The 16,651-nt window shown below is 34.3% G+C and overlaps 2 protein-coding genes across 5 annotated transcripts; both read right to left on the bottom strand.

The window, feature by feature from the left end:
- On the bottom strand, positions 2,692–4,611 carry LOC109348029 (ribosomal L1 domain-containing protein 1-like). Of its 3 annotated transcripts, none has more exons than XM_019588211.1 (2): positions 3,161–4,611; positions 2,692–3,106 (listed from the first exon to the last, which is right to left on the bottom strand). In XM_019588211.1, the coding sequence occupies exons 1-2, from the start codon at positions 4,499–4,501 to the stop codon at positions 2,954–2,956; spliced, it is 1,494 nt and encodes a 497-aa protein (XP_019443756.1). In that variant the 5' UTR covers positions 4,502–4,611; the 3' UTR covers positions 2,692–2,953. The 3 variants fall into 3 exon arrangements, with proteins under 3 accessions (XP_019443756.1, XP_019443757.1, XP_019443755.1); XM_019588212.1 differs by having other exon boundaries at positions 2,692–3,160; positions 3,323–4,610; XM_019588210.1 differs by having other exon boundaries at positions 2,692–4,609.
- LOC109348028 (protein RRNAD1) lies at positions 5,712–15,213 on the bottom strand. 2 transcript variants are annotated; one of them, XM_019588208.1, is made up of 13 exons: positions 15,016–15,213; positions 14,820–14,915; positions 13,323–13,406; positions 12,686–12,760; positions 12,434–12,514; positions 11,786–11,925; positions 11,197–11,436; positions 10,686–10,860; positions 9,859–9,942; positions 8,884–9,055; positions 7,347–7,549; positions 6,515–6,734; positions 5,712–6,408 (listed from the first exon to the last, which is right to left on the bottom strand). In XM_019588208.1, the coding sequence occupies exons 1-12, from the start codon at positions 15,148–15,150 to the stop codon at positions 6,525–6,527; spliced, it is 1,695 nt and encodes a 564-aa protein (XP_019443753.1). In that variant the 5' UTR covers positions 15,151–15,213; the 3' UTR covers positions 5,712–6,408; positions 6,515–6,524. The 2 variants fall into 2 exon arrangements, with proteins under 2 accessions (XP_019443753.1, XP_019443754.1); XM_019588209.1 differs by lacking the exons at positions 14,820–14,915; positions 15,016–15,213 and adding an exon at positions 14,371–14,673.

Genomic DNA, 16,651 nt, shown 5'->3' with positions numbered 1-16,651 from the left:
TTTTATATTATTAATGATATTTTTTACCTTATGAGTACAATTCCTTTTACGGTTCGTATTTGCCTTTCCCAACAAATGTAGTTCCTAGAAATTAAACCATTACCTTTTGATCGTCCCGAGGATTTAGCAAGACTTTACTAGTAGACCAACATCTTGTGAGTTATTTGTCAATCTCAATCCATAGTATTTACATCAAAAAATTACAAAAGTAATTGAGAAATCATATATCTAATTATAAAAAATTAGTTGTCAAATGTACCCTTACCATTTTAAATACTCTTGCAATTAAAGTTAACAAAAGCTACCTGAGTTTATTTAGCCATTAGGCAAAGTTAATATGTATGTATGGTACAAATCAAAAACCAATATTTGACCATTATATTAGTTAACTTGTCCACAACTCTAATAATCTTAAATCTGCTTAATTCAATAAATAAATAAAAATTATTTTGATTAATTTTCTGTGTTTAAGCAGGAATTTACTCTCCAAATGGCAGAGGAACTTCCGAGAAAAAATAACAGTCAAAAAAAGAATAAGGTATTTGCTAATAATAAGAAATAATTTATCTTCTCTAACTACTAAACATATATACTATTTCGTTTAGTTTTAGAAATATTTTTACAAAAAATAATTAAATATTACACACATCATGATTTGATTAGTTGAAAGGAGATAACATATCTATTGATTATATTAGCAGAAAGGAGATAGCCTCCTAGTATCCTAAAATAAAAATATAAAAACAACAAATTAGACTAAAAAGATAAAGTCAAACACTGAATATCATAATCCTAGGGCCTAAGCGGAAAGACAATGAAAAGAATAAGAGCATATACCTAAAGAATTAAATCAAATTAGTATATGACACCAAATCTGATGTCCCTTTTTTATATCACTCTATGTATTATCAACTTTGATTAGTTGAAAAAAATTATTCCAGTTGAAATTGTAATTATTAAATATTTTTCTGGTCAATCACACATCCTGACACGTGGAATAAACTACACAACGGCTGTCCAACAAATTTTGTAATATATTGATTGGTCAAAAAATAAGTAATTATTAATTTTATAATTTAAAAATATGTTTTCAACAATCATAGGTTGATGGTACATACAGTAGCACAACTTGTGGGACAATAGATGTGCATGAAGGTCTTCATTCTTTGAAGATACTTGAAAGTATTTTTAAAAATATAATTAGCAGATATTTATTTAAGAAATTTTGTTGTAAATATTTTTATAGATAAAACGTGCTTGAAGCAAATAGCCAAATGTTCTATACAAATAATCATTTTGATATGTCAATAGCCAAAGATTATGGAATGCATGGCTATTTTAGCCAAACTGGAATGTAGTTTCAACTAATAATGGTGGAGGCATAGAGCATAAAATTTGAGAGGGAATCATGAGAAAACAAAACAAGAATAAACATTTATGGATGCAACACATCAAGCCTATGTTCAACACATTCATGCACATCAATACAATAAAAACAGGGTTCATATCTGAAAATTACATGTTTGGTTCACTACCAATAGCATAATCCGCAAGCAAGATGAATCCTACTTTTAGGTTGGATATAGCATGGAATTAAGTTTAAAGATCTATTCCAATCAGTACAAATATCTACAATCTGAACAATTTATTCGTTGTTTTTGACAAAAAATCATGTATAACAATAAGAACAAACAGTTGTCTTGGTAGTTATTCACAATGTAATTGTGTTCACAAACCATGCAACTTAAACTCAATAGCTTTAAGGGAAAAAACTGATCCTTGAAGATGTTGAAACACCCTTTAAATAATGTAAATAAATAATCATTTAACAGAATATCAAAACTAGAGTATAGAAGAAAAATAGATTTGAAAGGCTGATTTTGCCTACCAGGAAGAAAAATAGATTGAAAGGGTATTCATGTTACTTTACCATATTTCCTTGGGAAATTAACTTCCTAACATACTAAAATTAAAACACAACAACAAATTAGGGTACAAAAATATGCAAGACAAGAGTATAGAAGAATTTGGGCCAAAACTATTAGCTTCTAAAACTGTGATATCTTTCATGCATACTTGGCTACTGAAAAGAATAAGCAACACTTTTGCAAGTAATTCAGTCCAACACAGTGGAAAGCGTTGATCACAGAGGAAAGCCGATAAAAGAATTGCAGTATATAAATATTTTAGTAGCTCTAGAATCAAAACAATAAAATTGGCTCTAAAATTCTACAAGCATGCATGATTTAATTTCTCAGTATGGAGAGTCATGGGGAGGTGACTGATATATCCGATGTGAATGGTATTGCAAATTTTTAATCCAAGACTGATTTGTAAACCATACAAGCCATTCAACTCCGAACACTCTAGAAAATAACCACTTCAACTGCTGACCAATTGGGTGGATAGTTACAAATTGCTAATTTCCATTATTCTTAACTTCAAAAAACGAAAAACTCTGAACAAAAAAGCAGGATAATACTAATTTTTTCATCATAGGCATCTAATCTAGAAACAAAGGTATGGAATTTAAGCTAATGCAAGACAATGTCTTGTTTGAGTAGAGGAAATCCTCAACCTACTGAGAATATGATTTGCTTTCAACATTCTTTCATAGTTCAATGATTTCATTTCCTTGATATAATGGTTTTAGCTTGAAGTGAAACACCTAATTTCATCCCACAATATATTGATTTTGACAAAAATGCAATATATAAGTAACTTAGAGATAACTCTAAACTAAAACAATATTCCGATTCCTGTTGAGAACCATTCTAAAACTCAAGTATAGAAAATAAAAATTAGCAAATCATAAAAACAACAAAAACGAAGTACAATAAATGCCACAAAATAAAACGTTCAAAAATCTGCTAGAATACTCAATAGGCAAATCTCACAGAGCCGCATCAAATAGAGTGAAACCCTAACAGCAAATACTCAGGCATCAACTAACCTATGCAGACTTCTTACCTCTCTTAACCTTAGCTTTGCCATCCACTCCCTTGTTCTTCTTCTTGCCAGAAGCGTCATCCTCACTTTTAGTTTGCTTGATTACCTTCTTCTTCTTGCCGGACACGTCATCCTCACTTTTACTTTGCTTGATCACCTTCTTCTTCTTGCCAGCAGACTCTTCATCTTCACTTTTATTTTGCTTGATCACCTTCCTCTTCTTGCCAGCAGACTCTTCATCCTCACTTTTATTTTGCTTGATCACCTTCTTCTTCTTGCCAGCAGACTCTTCCTCCACAGTTTCATTTTGCTTGATCACCTTCTTTTTCTTGTCAGCCGACTCTTCATCCTCACTTTTATTTTGCTTGATCGCCTTCTTCTTCTTCTTGCCAGCAGACTCTTCATCCTCGGTTTTACTTTGCTTGGCCGAGTTCTCCTTCACTTCTTTCTTCTTCTGTTTGCTGCTTTCCTTGGCAGATTTCTTCAGCTTCTTGACACTGCTCAACTCACTTACAGCTCCATTACCAACTTTCACGCCTTTCTTTCTCTTCTTACTCACCAATTCCGCACTACCCTTTTCATCAATGTCGGAATCAACAGCATCCTTATTACCATCCAAACCACCCGACTTATCTTCAACAGCATCCTCATCAACTTTATCATCATCCATATACCTAACTTGATGAATCCTCCCCTTCTTCTTCCCCGCTTTCCGATCACTAACCTCTCCACCCTCACTCTCCTCCTCCTTCTCGCTCTCCTCCTTCTTCTTCAACTCAGCTTCCTCCTCCTCAGCCTTACTTCCATCAATCCTCAACTTGATATCCGGAACAGCCTGATAAACCGGAAGCGCGAGCGACTCCAACAACTTAACATGAAAAGACCTCACATTCCCCCATTTCTTCGGAATAATCTCAACAACCCCACCAATTGCCGCAATCACATTCTCCACAATCTCATCCCTCTCCATACTCAGCTTCGCAACCCTAACAACACTACAAGTCCCAGTCCTAAGCGTCAACAAACCCGAAGACAACGCCTTCTCAACCTGCTCCTTCCAATTATTCTTCTTCAAATCCAACGGCACTGGAACCTTCTTCTTCTTAAAAAACTGCTTCCCTAACAACCTAGGCAGCAATGGCACAATCCTCTTATCAGCAAAAAACATATCATAAGAATTACACAACTTACGCTTCGCCTCAAAAGCACGGTAATCAGAAGCCAACTTGGAGAGCTTCAAAACCTTCGAAATCGGAATATTCTCAGATTTGATCTTCTTCTGAGAATCTGCTTTCGTGAGATTAGATTTGGGTCTATCATCAATGATTAAGCAGCGTTCAGAGAATTCAGACGTTAGAGAATGAGGAAGTGGAACCTTGTGTGGGTTCACGCGCCCCTTTGGTGGAACCTTCTTGAGAGTGAGGATGAGGTAGACAAATTCATCGTCTTGGTCGAAGAGTTTTGGGGTTTGGGTTTGGGATTGGGAAGTGCGCCATTTGAGGAGAGAGTCGACGGCGCGTTGAACCGTGTCGGCGGTGATGACGATGGCCATGGCGGAAGAGCGGTTAGGGTTTAAGGAGAAGAAATGGAGGAAGAGAATGATATAGGGTTTAAGGAGTGAGAGTGTAATGAACAACGTTGTTGTTGTTCTGTTTTTTGATGTTCTGGTTTTGTATGTTTGTGATTTTAGGTTAGGCTTTTTATTGGGCTTGTAAAGAATAGTGGATGTACTATTATTGGGCCGAACTTAGATCGATACAGAAAACAATAAAAATATAAACAGATAATAAATATTATTTTAAGGGTTTGAAAAACTTAAAATATCCTTCCCACTTAGTAATTATGAGTGCGTGGTGTGATATGGGAATGAGGGGGAGATGAGTTGGTGTGTTTAGATTTAGTGGAAATGTGTTTTGGGAATTTTAGAAGGAAAAAAATGGGGATGAAATTAAAATTGTGGGGTGAAAATCAAATCTTTTATTTAAATAAATCACATTAAAGGCATGTTTGTAAGACTATTTTCCATTCTTACTTCTGTTTTTCTTCAATTATACTCATTTTAAATTAAGTAATTAACTATCAAAATATTATTAATTTACAAACAATTTGCAATTTGTTTTTCGGAAAGTAATAAATGAAATAAAAAGATTTGAGAATCATGAAATACACATATAAGATTATACTCAAGCCTTTCATTTTTATTTTTTTTCTTTCCCAAATTTAACTTGCAAATAAACTTCAACTTGATTTTTGAAAGAGAATGAAATAAAAAATTTGAAAGTCGTATGACAATTATATTTAATTACTCTTATACCTTTCCTGAGACATCCCTTTCCCTTCCTTCAAATTCAAAAGGACTACCCTAGCTTATGGTTAACATGCTTTGACAAAACTTTTTGTCCGTGCTCAAGATAAATTCTAATATTGATAATGTTGTTGACGTGCCTAGTAGAGACATAACTTTATTTGAAACGATTATCTACCTTCCTTGATGAGTTAATAAATTCATCTCACCCTAAATAAATCATTAGTGCATTATTTTAAACCTTGATGAGTTAATAAATTCATCTCACCCTATATATGATGGTTAAATCATTATAGCTAAACCTAGCAGCTCCTCCAAAACCTTTTTGGCTATATCCACCACTAATAAGGCATGTCTTTCTTTCAACTCTTACATGATAGCATAAAAGGATCCAATGTTACAATTTCCTATCAAAATATTATCATTTCTATCCTGGATAAAATTAACTTGAGAGTAATTATTTTATAATTGAATATCAATCTGGGTTTACACAGTATAGGAAAAAGGAAGTACAGAAAAAATCTCTGCAGCTGCAGCTTTCACTAATAATTTGGGTCAAACTATTAACTTCTTAAAGGACCATAGACTATGAAACCCCAACATATATTACACATTTTCAGCAAATATCATTGGAATATACTTATAGCAATATATACTTAGAACACAACACTTGAGCAAGTAATCCAAAACTTCATGCCCACATGGGAAAAACAATGGGAAGATTGGTAACATAAAGATTCATGTAGCTAAATAATTAGTAGTATACAAGCCTAGCTACTCAAGACACTAAAGTGTTCATGGTGAGTAACAACCTTTTTCCAAAGAGAGATGGGAAGCAATGGAATTGAGCAATGCTAACAGACTAGCAGCGTCATGACCTTGTCCGTATGGAACTGACTCACAAGAAAGTCGGGTAAATCAGCAGTGCGAAACAACAAAGGGGATTCATATTGGTTTGACAGATTTAATAATGTTTACATGTTAAGAAAGAATGCAACCAAAGAAAGGATCTAATAAAGAACCTCCACTCTAAAATTTGCAATTTTCAGTGTATATGGCTTCAAAAACCTGTTGATGCTGAGATAGTTATGCTTGAAGATCCTCTTCATACATCACATCTTTTTTTCTCTAAAATTAAGAAAATGGGATGTGTCCTGTAACAGAGTAACAAGATATAGGATATTTAAAGGAGACATGATTGGATAACCGGATTAAATCACTAAGTCATACACATAAGTGACACACAGACAGAATATTTACCTTTCAGAGTTCAGACACAGCAGGATCTTACATCTTTGTCAACCTTTTTTGCAATTATGGCCACATTTCTTGGGGATATGTTTGGGTCAAAAATTGGTAACAAGTAGGCTTCCAATTCACTACCTTGCTCTTGAAGAAATAATAGTCTATCAAGCAGAATAAGAGTTTCCAAAAGAGGCCCCAAAGCAGCTCTCAGAGACCAATAAGGTCCTATAAGATCCTGTGCACAATTGTGACACTAAGTACTAGCCTACTTGGAAACTCTCTGGCTCCAGTTACAGCTTAAAAAGAACTTTCTAAATGCAATCCAACTAAAATACTATATGTTGCAGAAAACTTTCGTTTATAACCAAAATTATATTTGACATGGTACCAAGAATGTACAACCAATGGATAGAAATATAAACATTGAAAAATAATAATTTTACCAATTTACCTAGAATACCAACATTCTACAGTCTATGTAAACACATATTGCACAATGTACCAAAGGCTTTTGGCTTTGAAAGTCATTTTTTCATGTCAAATTTACCACATTGTGCAGGATATAAATCTTATCCTAGTAAAACCAAGATTATTAAACAAAAACCAGACAACCAAGTAACCCATACTATTTTGATGATTTAATTTCTTACATATTAAAATCCAACTAAAGATGCAACTAATCAATCTGCTTGCCACTACAAAATTCCATTAGCACTTCGAGGTTGAATTTTTACATTTACATTAACAAACATGTTTGCAGCTTAAACAGCCTATAAAAAAGCATTATGATTTAGTAATATAACAAATTGCCTATAAAAAAGTAATATAAGAATTGGAATTGACGTACAGAAAATGGTTCAGCTTCCTTCCATACGCTCTGAAGGTTTATATCAAGTGATTGTTCAATCCCAAGATGAGATAATCCAGACCGGCAGAAATTCTCAAAATGTAAAAATTTGTTATCAGATTTAGTCTCCTCACATCCAGCTTTTGCATTAAGAATTTCACTAGGTAAGGCCTGTATATCCAACACCGAGGTCATAATCCCATCTGTAACACATTGAGAAAGGCTAAGCACAGAACACAGTGCCAGAACAATCAGAAGTTAATTTAACTAAGCATGCTAAGAATATCCTATCACATATTTCAACTTTTAAAGCCTCTACTTTTATAGCGATATAGGTGCAAAAAAGTATTACAAGGCTTTTATGGATAAAAGAGAAAAATTATTAGAGGTGAGAGAAATACGCATAAGAACAGGGAAAAAGTAACCTCCCAAAAGAGAATAAAAGATATAAGAACTAGCTTGCCATTACAGGTGTTGCAACATAGATTGCAATCTTTGAGGTGTGAATTATTCACAGCTTAGCCAAATCACATTAAAATTATCTATTCTATTCTAAAATTAATAATATGTTATATTCATTATTATATTCAATGTAAAAAAATAGATTAATAAATTTGCAATTAGGCGAAAGGTTCCATACCATTTTCTTATCAAGCAGACTGATGGTTCCAGATTATTAATTTTTATTTAAAATGTAAAACCTTAATTTCTTCTCCCCCAATCAAACCACCAGTACCAAAAGCTAATAACTACTCTGCATAATGATCAGATCTACAAGTCTACTATCATCAAAAAACAAAGATCTACAATATCTCATCAAAGATCAAGCATTGACCAAACCAATGTGTGCATTGACCATCAAAGTGAAATGCGACTGGCGACCTTGGACCGACAATGAAGTAACCTACAACCTAGAGCGAGCTGTGGACGGCAACAAAGCTGCTGTGACCATGATGGAGGCATGGAGCAACCAGCTACCGTCAACGACAAGCACTGTGACATAGAGTTACAGAGCTCAATGGGAAAAGATCTAGTAGGATGAGCAGCAGAGAAGAGCAAGGGAGTGAAGGAAATAAGGTCAGGAATTGATTTGGAGGAGTTATGAACAAAAGGATTGAATTTTTATACATTTGAAAATCTCTGTTGCGGTGGAGACAGCGCTCATCTCGTTCTTTATGGCCACAACATCGGTCTGTCGCGGCGGCAAAACCGTTCTTTTACCGATGATTTTGGCTTGATGAGGTATCACCCACTCCCGAAACCGTTATGTTTCAGCCGAAACACCGTCTCATAATGATTTTAAAACCATGAGAACTAAACAATCAAGGTAAACTACTAAAGAAAAGATTGTCAATCCACCTTCATATTCGACAAAGAAACCCCATAATTTAAGATCATTGTTCCCTATCTCACTGCATCTTAAGTTCTATCTATTTCCCACCTTTTGTATTGTTAGATGGATAGATAAAAGAAAAAAAGGATTTTGTAATCATAAAGTAACAGCCATAAACTCTCAAAAAGGACATGATTCAAATACCATTTTCTGATTCTGCAGGCCACACAGAAGATTTTGGTCTTATGTGACCAATACTTCCTTGATGGTGCTGGGACTCAGCAGATCTCCTTTGTTGTCGCCGACGTAGAGCTTTCCCTTTGCGCCCAATTGAGGGAGTACTCATCACAACTTCTGGGTAAAATTTAGAAAGAACCTTCAGGAGAAAAATTTATACATATAATTAGCCAAAGAATCTGACATATAGGGAAAAGGCAATGTTTATAAAGAACCATTGAAAAAGGAGGAGCCATGCCTAGGTACTAGATAAGAATGCAACAGTAGAAAGAATAACATTATATAGCGATTTTTTCCAAGGTGATTCAAGCATTGTATCTGTCTATTCTAATTTCCAAGAAGCATGTTGATCTCACTGCTCTATATTTTTTCCATACACAATACAAAATGCCAATTGACCAGGAATAGTACTAAGTGAAGTATGGACAGGAACAAGAACAAGAAAGGGTACTAAGCATAACGCAAGATCATGAAACAAAGATGAAAGATCCTTTAAGCACTTCAACGAAGACTCGATAATAGAAGATATAGTAAATGTAAATTGCAGAATAAAGTTTCATAGCTTATACATCTCTACAACGCCACCATTTATATTAAGCAAGTTGCACAGAGGTAATAGATACCACTGCTTAAATTCTCAAATATGGCTCACTTTCCAGGAATTTTATGGAGGGCAGAGTATGTAATTGACATTATGATCATCTCATCATATGCCATCTACAACAAGATTGACAAGCAAATTAGATCTGGTCTAGTCAGCTGAAATGGATCTCATGGTCTCATTAACTTAGTACATTTTTTGAAAGCAGGAGAAACAACTGTAAGTAGCCGCCTACTTTTTTTCTTAAATCTTTAGACTGTAAGTTATTGGCAAGATAAAGAAGGTTGGAATAAAAGGAAGTTGTGAATAACAGACCACAGAACTGAGTGATAATTCAGTACCATTTGAAAAGCAGCACGAAAAGCATGCAACTCAAAGTTATGAATACCAGCATGCATATCCAGGCTCCTCCATCTCTCTGCACTCTAACAAGATAAAATGCAGTTAGTACGGTAAATTTCTCCCGTGTGACTCCAATGTGAAACTGAAAACTTAAAAAGGTAAGAAAACAGTAAATTCATATAACTAATAACTTAAACCATGAAGCTCACATGAATAGTACATTCATCACAAGTTTAGTGCATGATTCAAGTAAAGCATAAGAAGTTAATGGTATAATCATGCATATTGCCATTAAGGATATATATGCGGCATTTGCCTTTTTTACAAACGCCGTATATATGTCCTTAATGGCAATATGCATGATTATACCATTAACTTCTTCTGCTTTACTTGAACCATGCACTAAGCTTAATGGTTTAATTATGAATGACTAAGTTCTACATTTAATCTCACTGTGCATATAAATCATGCAATAAGTGGTATAGCACTAATTGTAATATATTATATATCCACTAGTGGCAACACATTTCAAGGTAGTCAAAGGTGAATGTTGCTAGGGGACTTTAATGCATTAAAGCATGAAGCACCAAGATTTGGAAACTCACTTAAGAAAGAATTAACATTAGAAAAATAAAACAATACACCAATAGAAAGTTTTGCGTTATATTCCATAATAAAAATCAAGATAGTCCATTTACAAAACCCTAAGCTGGTTGCTGTTAGGAGTCCCTAAGATCAGCAGCTACTTACCTTTTATCATTCTACTTCACCCAACGTTTAGCATGCTAGTAGGTCGAGAGGGAGAGAGAAGGAGAGGATCATGTACCTGACAAGCCAGATCACGTGCACTTTTTCCAAGTGATAAGCCAGTGGATCTTACAGATTGACTCATTGGAAATCCACATTGAGAACCAGCATCCATAATGCTTTCTTCAGATAGTAAATTGTAACAGCAACCAAGACTAACCACAGCTTTAACATCTTCACACTCTAAGAAAGTCCTAATAAAGAAAGGAAATGAAGAATAGCAACTTAGTAGAATGTAGATTATATATAAGAAAGTAATATTCACAGAAACAGTGGTTTATAAAATAGGATGCTAGTAATTTTGTATGGAGAAAATCAACAAAAAGGTGAGTTAATAGTGTAAGACAAGTAACTGCAAAGAAGAGATGAAGCTTTAATGTAATGAATCAGGCGTTAGTCGACTATACATCCTTTACCTGTTTTGAGACATGTCCCAACATAACCTCATATGCATTTAAAGTAATTCAAACAAATTCACAACTTAAAGAGAAGGGTTGAGAAAAAAGCATTAACCATATTTTGAAACTCACTTCAGCATAGTCACTGAAAGATCGCCACAGGCATGAAGTCCAGCAAGAACAGTTGAAGGTTTTTTGTCTGCATCACCAGGCCAATGTAGTTTCCCTTGCTCTTCTTCACTTTCTCCTTCTAACCTAGATTGCTCCGTATCATCTCCAGGCAAAGATGTCTCAACCAAGGTTTTCAACGTGTCAATGGATAACACACGACATGTGATTGTCTTTGGCACATTCAATTTCCGCATGCCTGATCTAGAACAAAATGAATAAACACAAATGAATACTAATAATAATAACAACAATACTAATAAAAATAGTAGTGAGTGTAGACATCAAAATCCCAATAAAGTCAACATGGAACTGAACATCTACCAAAGCATATTCCAATTGCAATTACCCTTCCATGCACATTAATATCCTCACATCAATTGTTTTCTAAAGTATAAATTCATGATGTGAAAAATTACATTTATTTTTGGAATTCATTACAGGCAAAATGTTCACATCTTGCTTTAACATGTCAGTTAGTCGTTTTGTACACTCTAAGAAGATAGTAGGTACTCCATAATATAAGGGAAAACTGCAGTAAATAAGAACATACCCGGATTTTAACATCTGTGATGTATAGTGCTTTTTAATTCGTTCAGCACGTGCACCAGTAACCCTTCCATGATGAGAACATGCATCAATTGCAATGACAGAGTGCTGATATTGAAAGGCAAGGACTTGTGCAAGATAACCCTACAAATATTGTATAAAATTATATGAAAAATTAAGAAAACAAAAAAGCAAATTCACACACCAAGATTATCACTAATGATTAATGAAGGCATGATAATTTATGCTCACTGCTCAACTAATATACAGAACCTCATATTTGACAGATGGATTTAATGGAAACAACAAATTAAGCAGTTAATGCACAGACCAAATTATCCCTAAATAAGGTCAGAAATTATGCCCATTGTTCAACCTATATACAGACTTTCATTTTTATACTGAGAGATAGTACACAAAAAAAGAGTAAATACACACACCAAAAGCATCACTAAATGAAGTCATAACTTTTTCTCATTGTTCAACCAATATTTAGATTTTCATTTTTGATATTGAGGGTACTATCACTCCACCCTTTGGATTCAGAAGATAATTACATCTAACCATTTAATGTCCATCAAACTGCCAAACAGGCATAGGTTCGTCATCATCTTGCCAATAAGAAATGTAAGCAAAAGAAATGAAGCCACACCTGACCAGCACCAACATCAACAATGGTATGAGCTCTCACACTATCTGCAATTGTGCTTACAACGGCAGAAAGAACTTCTACCTACACACACAAAATTCTTTTTACCAGGGATGTTGAAAGACAATAAATTTATTGCTTAAAAGGAAAACAAAAACTAGGACTCACAATTTACTAGTCTAAAACATCAGGGTCCAGGGCAACTTGTAAGATCATAGAGAAAGAAATTATAAAATGTGATCATTAGTGACTCACTTCATGTTTTTTCTTAACATTCATGCCCTGTGCTAGAACGCTATTAACTGAAGTCATTTGCAGACCAGGTAATGCCTGCAAGTAAAAGACAAATTATAAATCACAAATTCAAGACTAATCAAAAATCCTGTTAAACAGAAGTCCCAGATAAATATAGCCTGAAAACATAAAGTATACAATTTACATTCCCCTTCTTATTATTAAGTTCAGAAATTTTCTTCACCATTATTTTGATCTTGCACAAATAGCAAGAGTAAAGGCCAAAATTGGGTCGTATTAAATCAGTTGACAAAAAATATATATCTTAGAATATACTTAACATGGAGGATTGCACATTTGGACTATGGATTTGATATAACCATCCTACTTGAAATTTAAGGTTATTTGATGTGCACTAAGTTTTTATTGGCTCGGAAAGAAAGGGCTTCAGAAAATTCGGTACTAGTTCGATTAAGACTATTTCATGGTAAAAGTTGCCCAAGACAAATGATGCATTATCACACATCCCCCAACCGTCATAGGCTTTGTTCATCACTATTTCATTCAGCTGCTTTACTATCTTAATTAAATTTCAATCAACAAGACATTGCCCAGATTTTACAAGGGTAATGTGAATCACTGGGCAAAGATTACATACCGTGTCTATATCTGCTTGTTCTTGACGAAATACCATAGATCTTAATTTTAGGATGAAGTTCTTCAAAGAAGTTGGCCAGTGGTCCTGCCACCAAGTTTTTTTTATAGAGAAGATATTAACAAAGGATAGTATAAGCATAGAAGAGTAGAAAATAAGGTATCTGCAGAATAAAGCAAAGGGGAGACAACGGACAAATATAGAAAGAAGAAAACTTGAAAACAGAAATACATCCAATGCTGTTGGATATCAGTTGATGAAAACCCATATAAATAAAGATTGACTGAATAACATAAAAGGAAAATAAATTATTCTGTTCCTGGCAAGTGGCAAAGTAAAGAAGGTTTATCTTAAAAACTGTAGCTAGAAAACTGGCAAGGTATACCAAGTAGGAAACTATTACGAAGCACTACACAATGTTTCCTTTTCCACTTGATACTACCAAAACCTATTCCAAAGTTGCTCAACACAACCTAGACTAACTGCAACAGCCAAGGAGACTACATCAAACAACCAAGTTACTGAGCCTTTCAACAGTAACTTGCGACGATTTTCATAAAAAAGAAAACACACAAGGCAGAAATAACTAGTAAGAATCTAATGAAGTAATATGTTTCAAATTAGAGTTTTATTAATTAAATGAAAGAAATAAATATTATTAGAACAGTACAAAGAAAGAGGATAAGCTCCCCAAAATCCAATTTCTCCATCTAACCTTAAACCCTTTACTATCCATGAATTTATCAAAAATACCCCAACTAACATGATTGTAGGCTTTCTCATCTCTCAAAGACCAACTTAAATAGAAGAACATGTTTTCTCTAGGATGTAAATCAACTACCACCTCACTAGAATAACAAAAATCCTTTTCTACTCTGATCCAATTATCCATTCATCTTATAACTAGAAACCAATTTCAAACCAACAGAAAAAGCACTTCAATAAATAAATCTAGAAAACTCAACATAAAATAAATAAATAAAAAGAGCAACCTAATGCATGAGGCTCCCACTTAATAGGGTCTTGAGAGGGTAGACTTATGCAGCCTTACCCCGCAAGTAGAGAGGTTGTATCCCGGATTTGAATCCATGACCGCATGGCCAGTAAGGAACAACCTTAGCCTTGCGCCAAGTTCACCCTTTAAAACTCAATATATAATAACAGGGAGAAATTACACTTCACATTCATCTTGTTCCAAAGCTACACTCGTCTACCCTTAGGGCAGGTAAGTGTAATGATAACATAGTGTCCCTCACAATATAAGAGGAATGTAATAACCTCAATCACCACCCGTTTCATAACATGGTGTAATTTATAAAACAACATAAACATAAAGTATAATTAAGTTAACCACTTAAACCTCAACAACGACAACAGTTGAGTCTTTATCCCACTAAGTGGGATCGGCTACATGGATTGATGCTCTATCGTAAATCAAATTAAGTTAAAGCTCGCCACAATATAAAGATATTAAAATGACAGTAATTAAAGTAAAGTAACCTGTATAACTCCAGAAGGTATCAAAAGAAGATTTTGAACAGGTTCTCCACGCAAGAAATCCATCCATTCCTTATCAACATTCAACCATAGTCTATCCTGAAATAATTTAACCATAAACAATTGATCTTATAACTTTATATTAATATTAACAGTGATAGCTGTTAAGATGGAATGAATTACAGTGGTGGAATGGTACCGTGAAGAAATTGACGACATGAGGATTGATTAAGAATGAAAAAGGGGTTATGAAATCGATTATGGCTTTGATCCATGCTAGGGTTTCATCACTGTTCTTGCATGAATAACTGTTGCACTCTGTAGCATTAGCCATTGTTATTGCTACTCACTAAGCCGCGTTTGGCTTGGTATAATCATATTTTTAGAAGTTGGGTCGGGTTTAGCATGACCCGCTTCTGGTTCAGATATAGTTTACTATAAATTCCAGAAAAACCAACCGGTTAATGTTCCATTTTGAAAGTGTCATTTATTGGTACAGACAAACGAAAAGAGATTAGTTATTTATGGTGTAAAAATAGCTTTTAAACCAATGTTATTAAAATTGGACCGGTCATCAAATTGGTGAGGGTACTGGTTTAGTGGTCTAGTGGTTCAACCAGTGATTCAGTAATTAAACTGCATGTGATTAAACCGGTTAAACTAAACATACATGCTTATATATATACGGTGTGTAAACCTGTAACAAAAATTATCTAATATATGTAGATACTCAAATTTATAATTCATATTTATAGTCAAAGTAAGAATTCTCATAAACAAACAACTTTAATAAATCCAAAGTCTAAATTACAAATACAAATAGTGTTAAATTGTGAATATAAAGAGAAGAGATGGAGAGCTGATCAGAAAATTACTCAAGAAGATACATCTTAGAGGCTTTATTTTTGGTTATTTTGTAACTTTCCTTTTTGGGTAATTTTTGGTTGTTAATTTTGTTTTTCGGTTTGGCAGTTTTTCCTCTTTTAGAAAGTTTCTGTTTCTCTTCCTCTTTTCTGTTTGGAATCAGTTAGTGTATATAAATTGGTTCTGCTTTGATGTAAATCATCAATTGAAGCAAGATCAATAAAGAGTATGAGGTATATTCATTGAATGGTGTCTTGAGTTTTTCTTCTTCCCTCATTCTTCTTCTACAAATCTCATTGCCATTGTGCTTATCTTTCTTCTGCTCCTCCATGCTGTTTGCTGCAATCATGGATACACCATCTTTTTAAGATGGTATCAGAGCTATAAGCTCTGCTGCGCCTCTATCACCTACATACCTGTACCTAATCTCATCTTGGTTCTAAACCTTTCCTTTCACGAAGAATTCTTGATGGCCTCTAATGTCTTAAGCGATCCATCAAGCCCTTACTTCATACATCCGAATGAGAACCCTGGATCAGCTCTCGTATCAGTTCCTCTAAAGGGAGGAAACTACCATTCTTGGTCAAAGGCTATGGTTATGGCCCTGAAAACCAAGAATAAGCTCCAATTCATAGATGGTGAATTGCAAAAACCTCTTAATGATGATCCTCTGTTTGCCACTTGGGATAGATGCAACACATTGGTTTTGTCATGGATCAATCAATCTCTGGATCCATCCATAGTAGAGAGTGTTCTTTGGCTAGAGACAGCATTTGAAGTATGGAGTGATTTGAAGGAAAGATACTATCAAGGAGATATCTTCCGCATATGTGATGTTCAAGATGATCTTTACAGATTAAGACAAGGTAATCTCTCAATTGATGCCTACTACACCCAATTGAAGCACCTTTGGCAAGAACTGGACAATTTTAGACCCATTCCTTGCTGTATGTGTGAATTCAAGTGCAAGA

Source organism: Lupinus angustifolius, chromosome LG05, assembly GCF_001865875.1.
Source record: "Lupinus angustifolius cultivar Tanjil chromosome LG05, LupAngTanjil_v1.0, whole genome shotgun sequence".
Lineage (NCBI taxonomy): Eukaryota > Viridiplantae > Streptophyta > Magnoliopsida > Fabales > Fabaceae > Lupinus > Lupinus angustifolius.
This window is presented reverse-complemented; position numbering and strand designations above follow the sequence as displayed.

What these genes read in the sequence shown, in the direction of transcription:
- LOC109348028 (XM_019588208.1), bottom strand. Translation starts at nt 15,150, where the DNA reads ATGGCTAATGCTACAGAGTGCAACAGTTATTCATGCAAGAACAGTGAT. An exon ending in CTTTCAGTGACTATGCTGAA is followed by an intron (nt 10,861 to 11,196) that starts GTGAGTTTCAAA and finishes TTTCTTTATTAG; the next exon opens with GACTTTCTTAGAGTGTGAAG. An exon ending in AGGAAGCTGAACCATTTTCT is followed by an intron (nt 6,735 to 7,346) that starts GTACGTCAATTC and finishes AATTGTGCACAG; the next exon opens with GATCTTATAGGACCTTATTG.
- LOC109348029 (XM_019588210.1), bottom strand. Translation starts at nt 4,501, where the DNA reads ATGGCCATCGTCATCACCGCCGACACGGTTCAACGCGCCGTCGACTCT.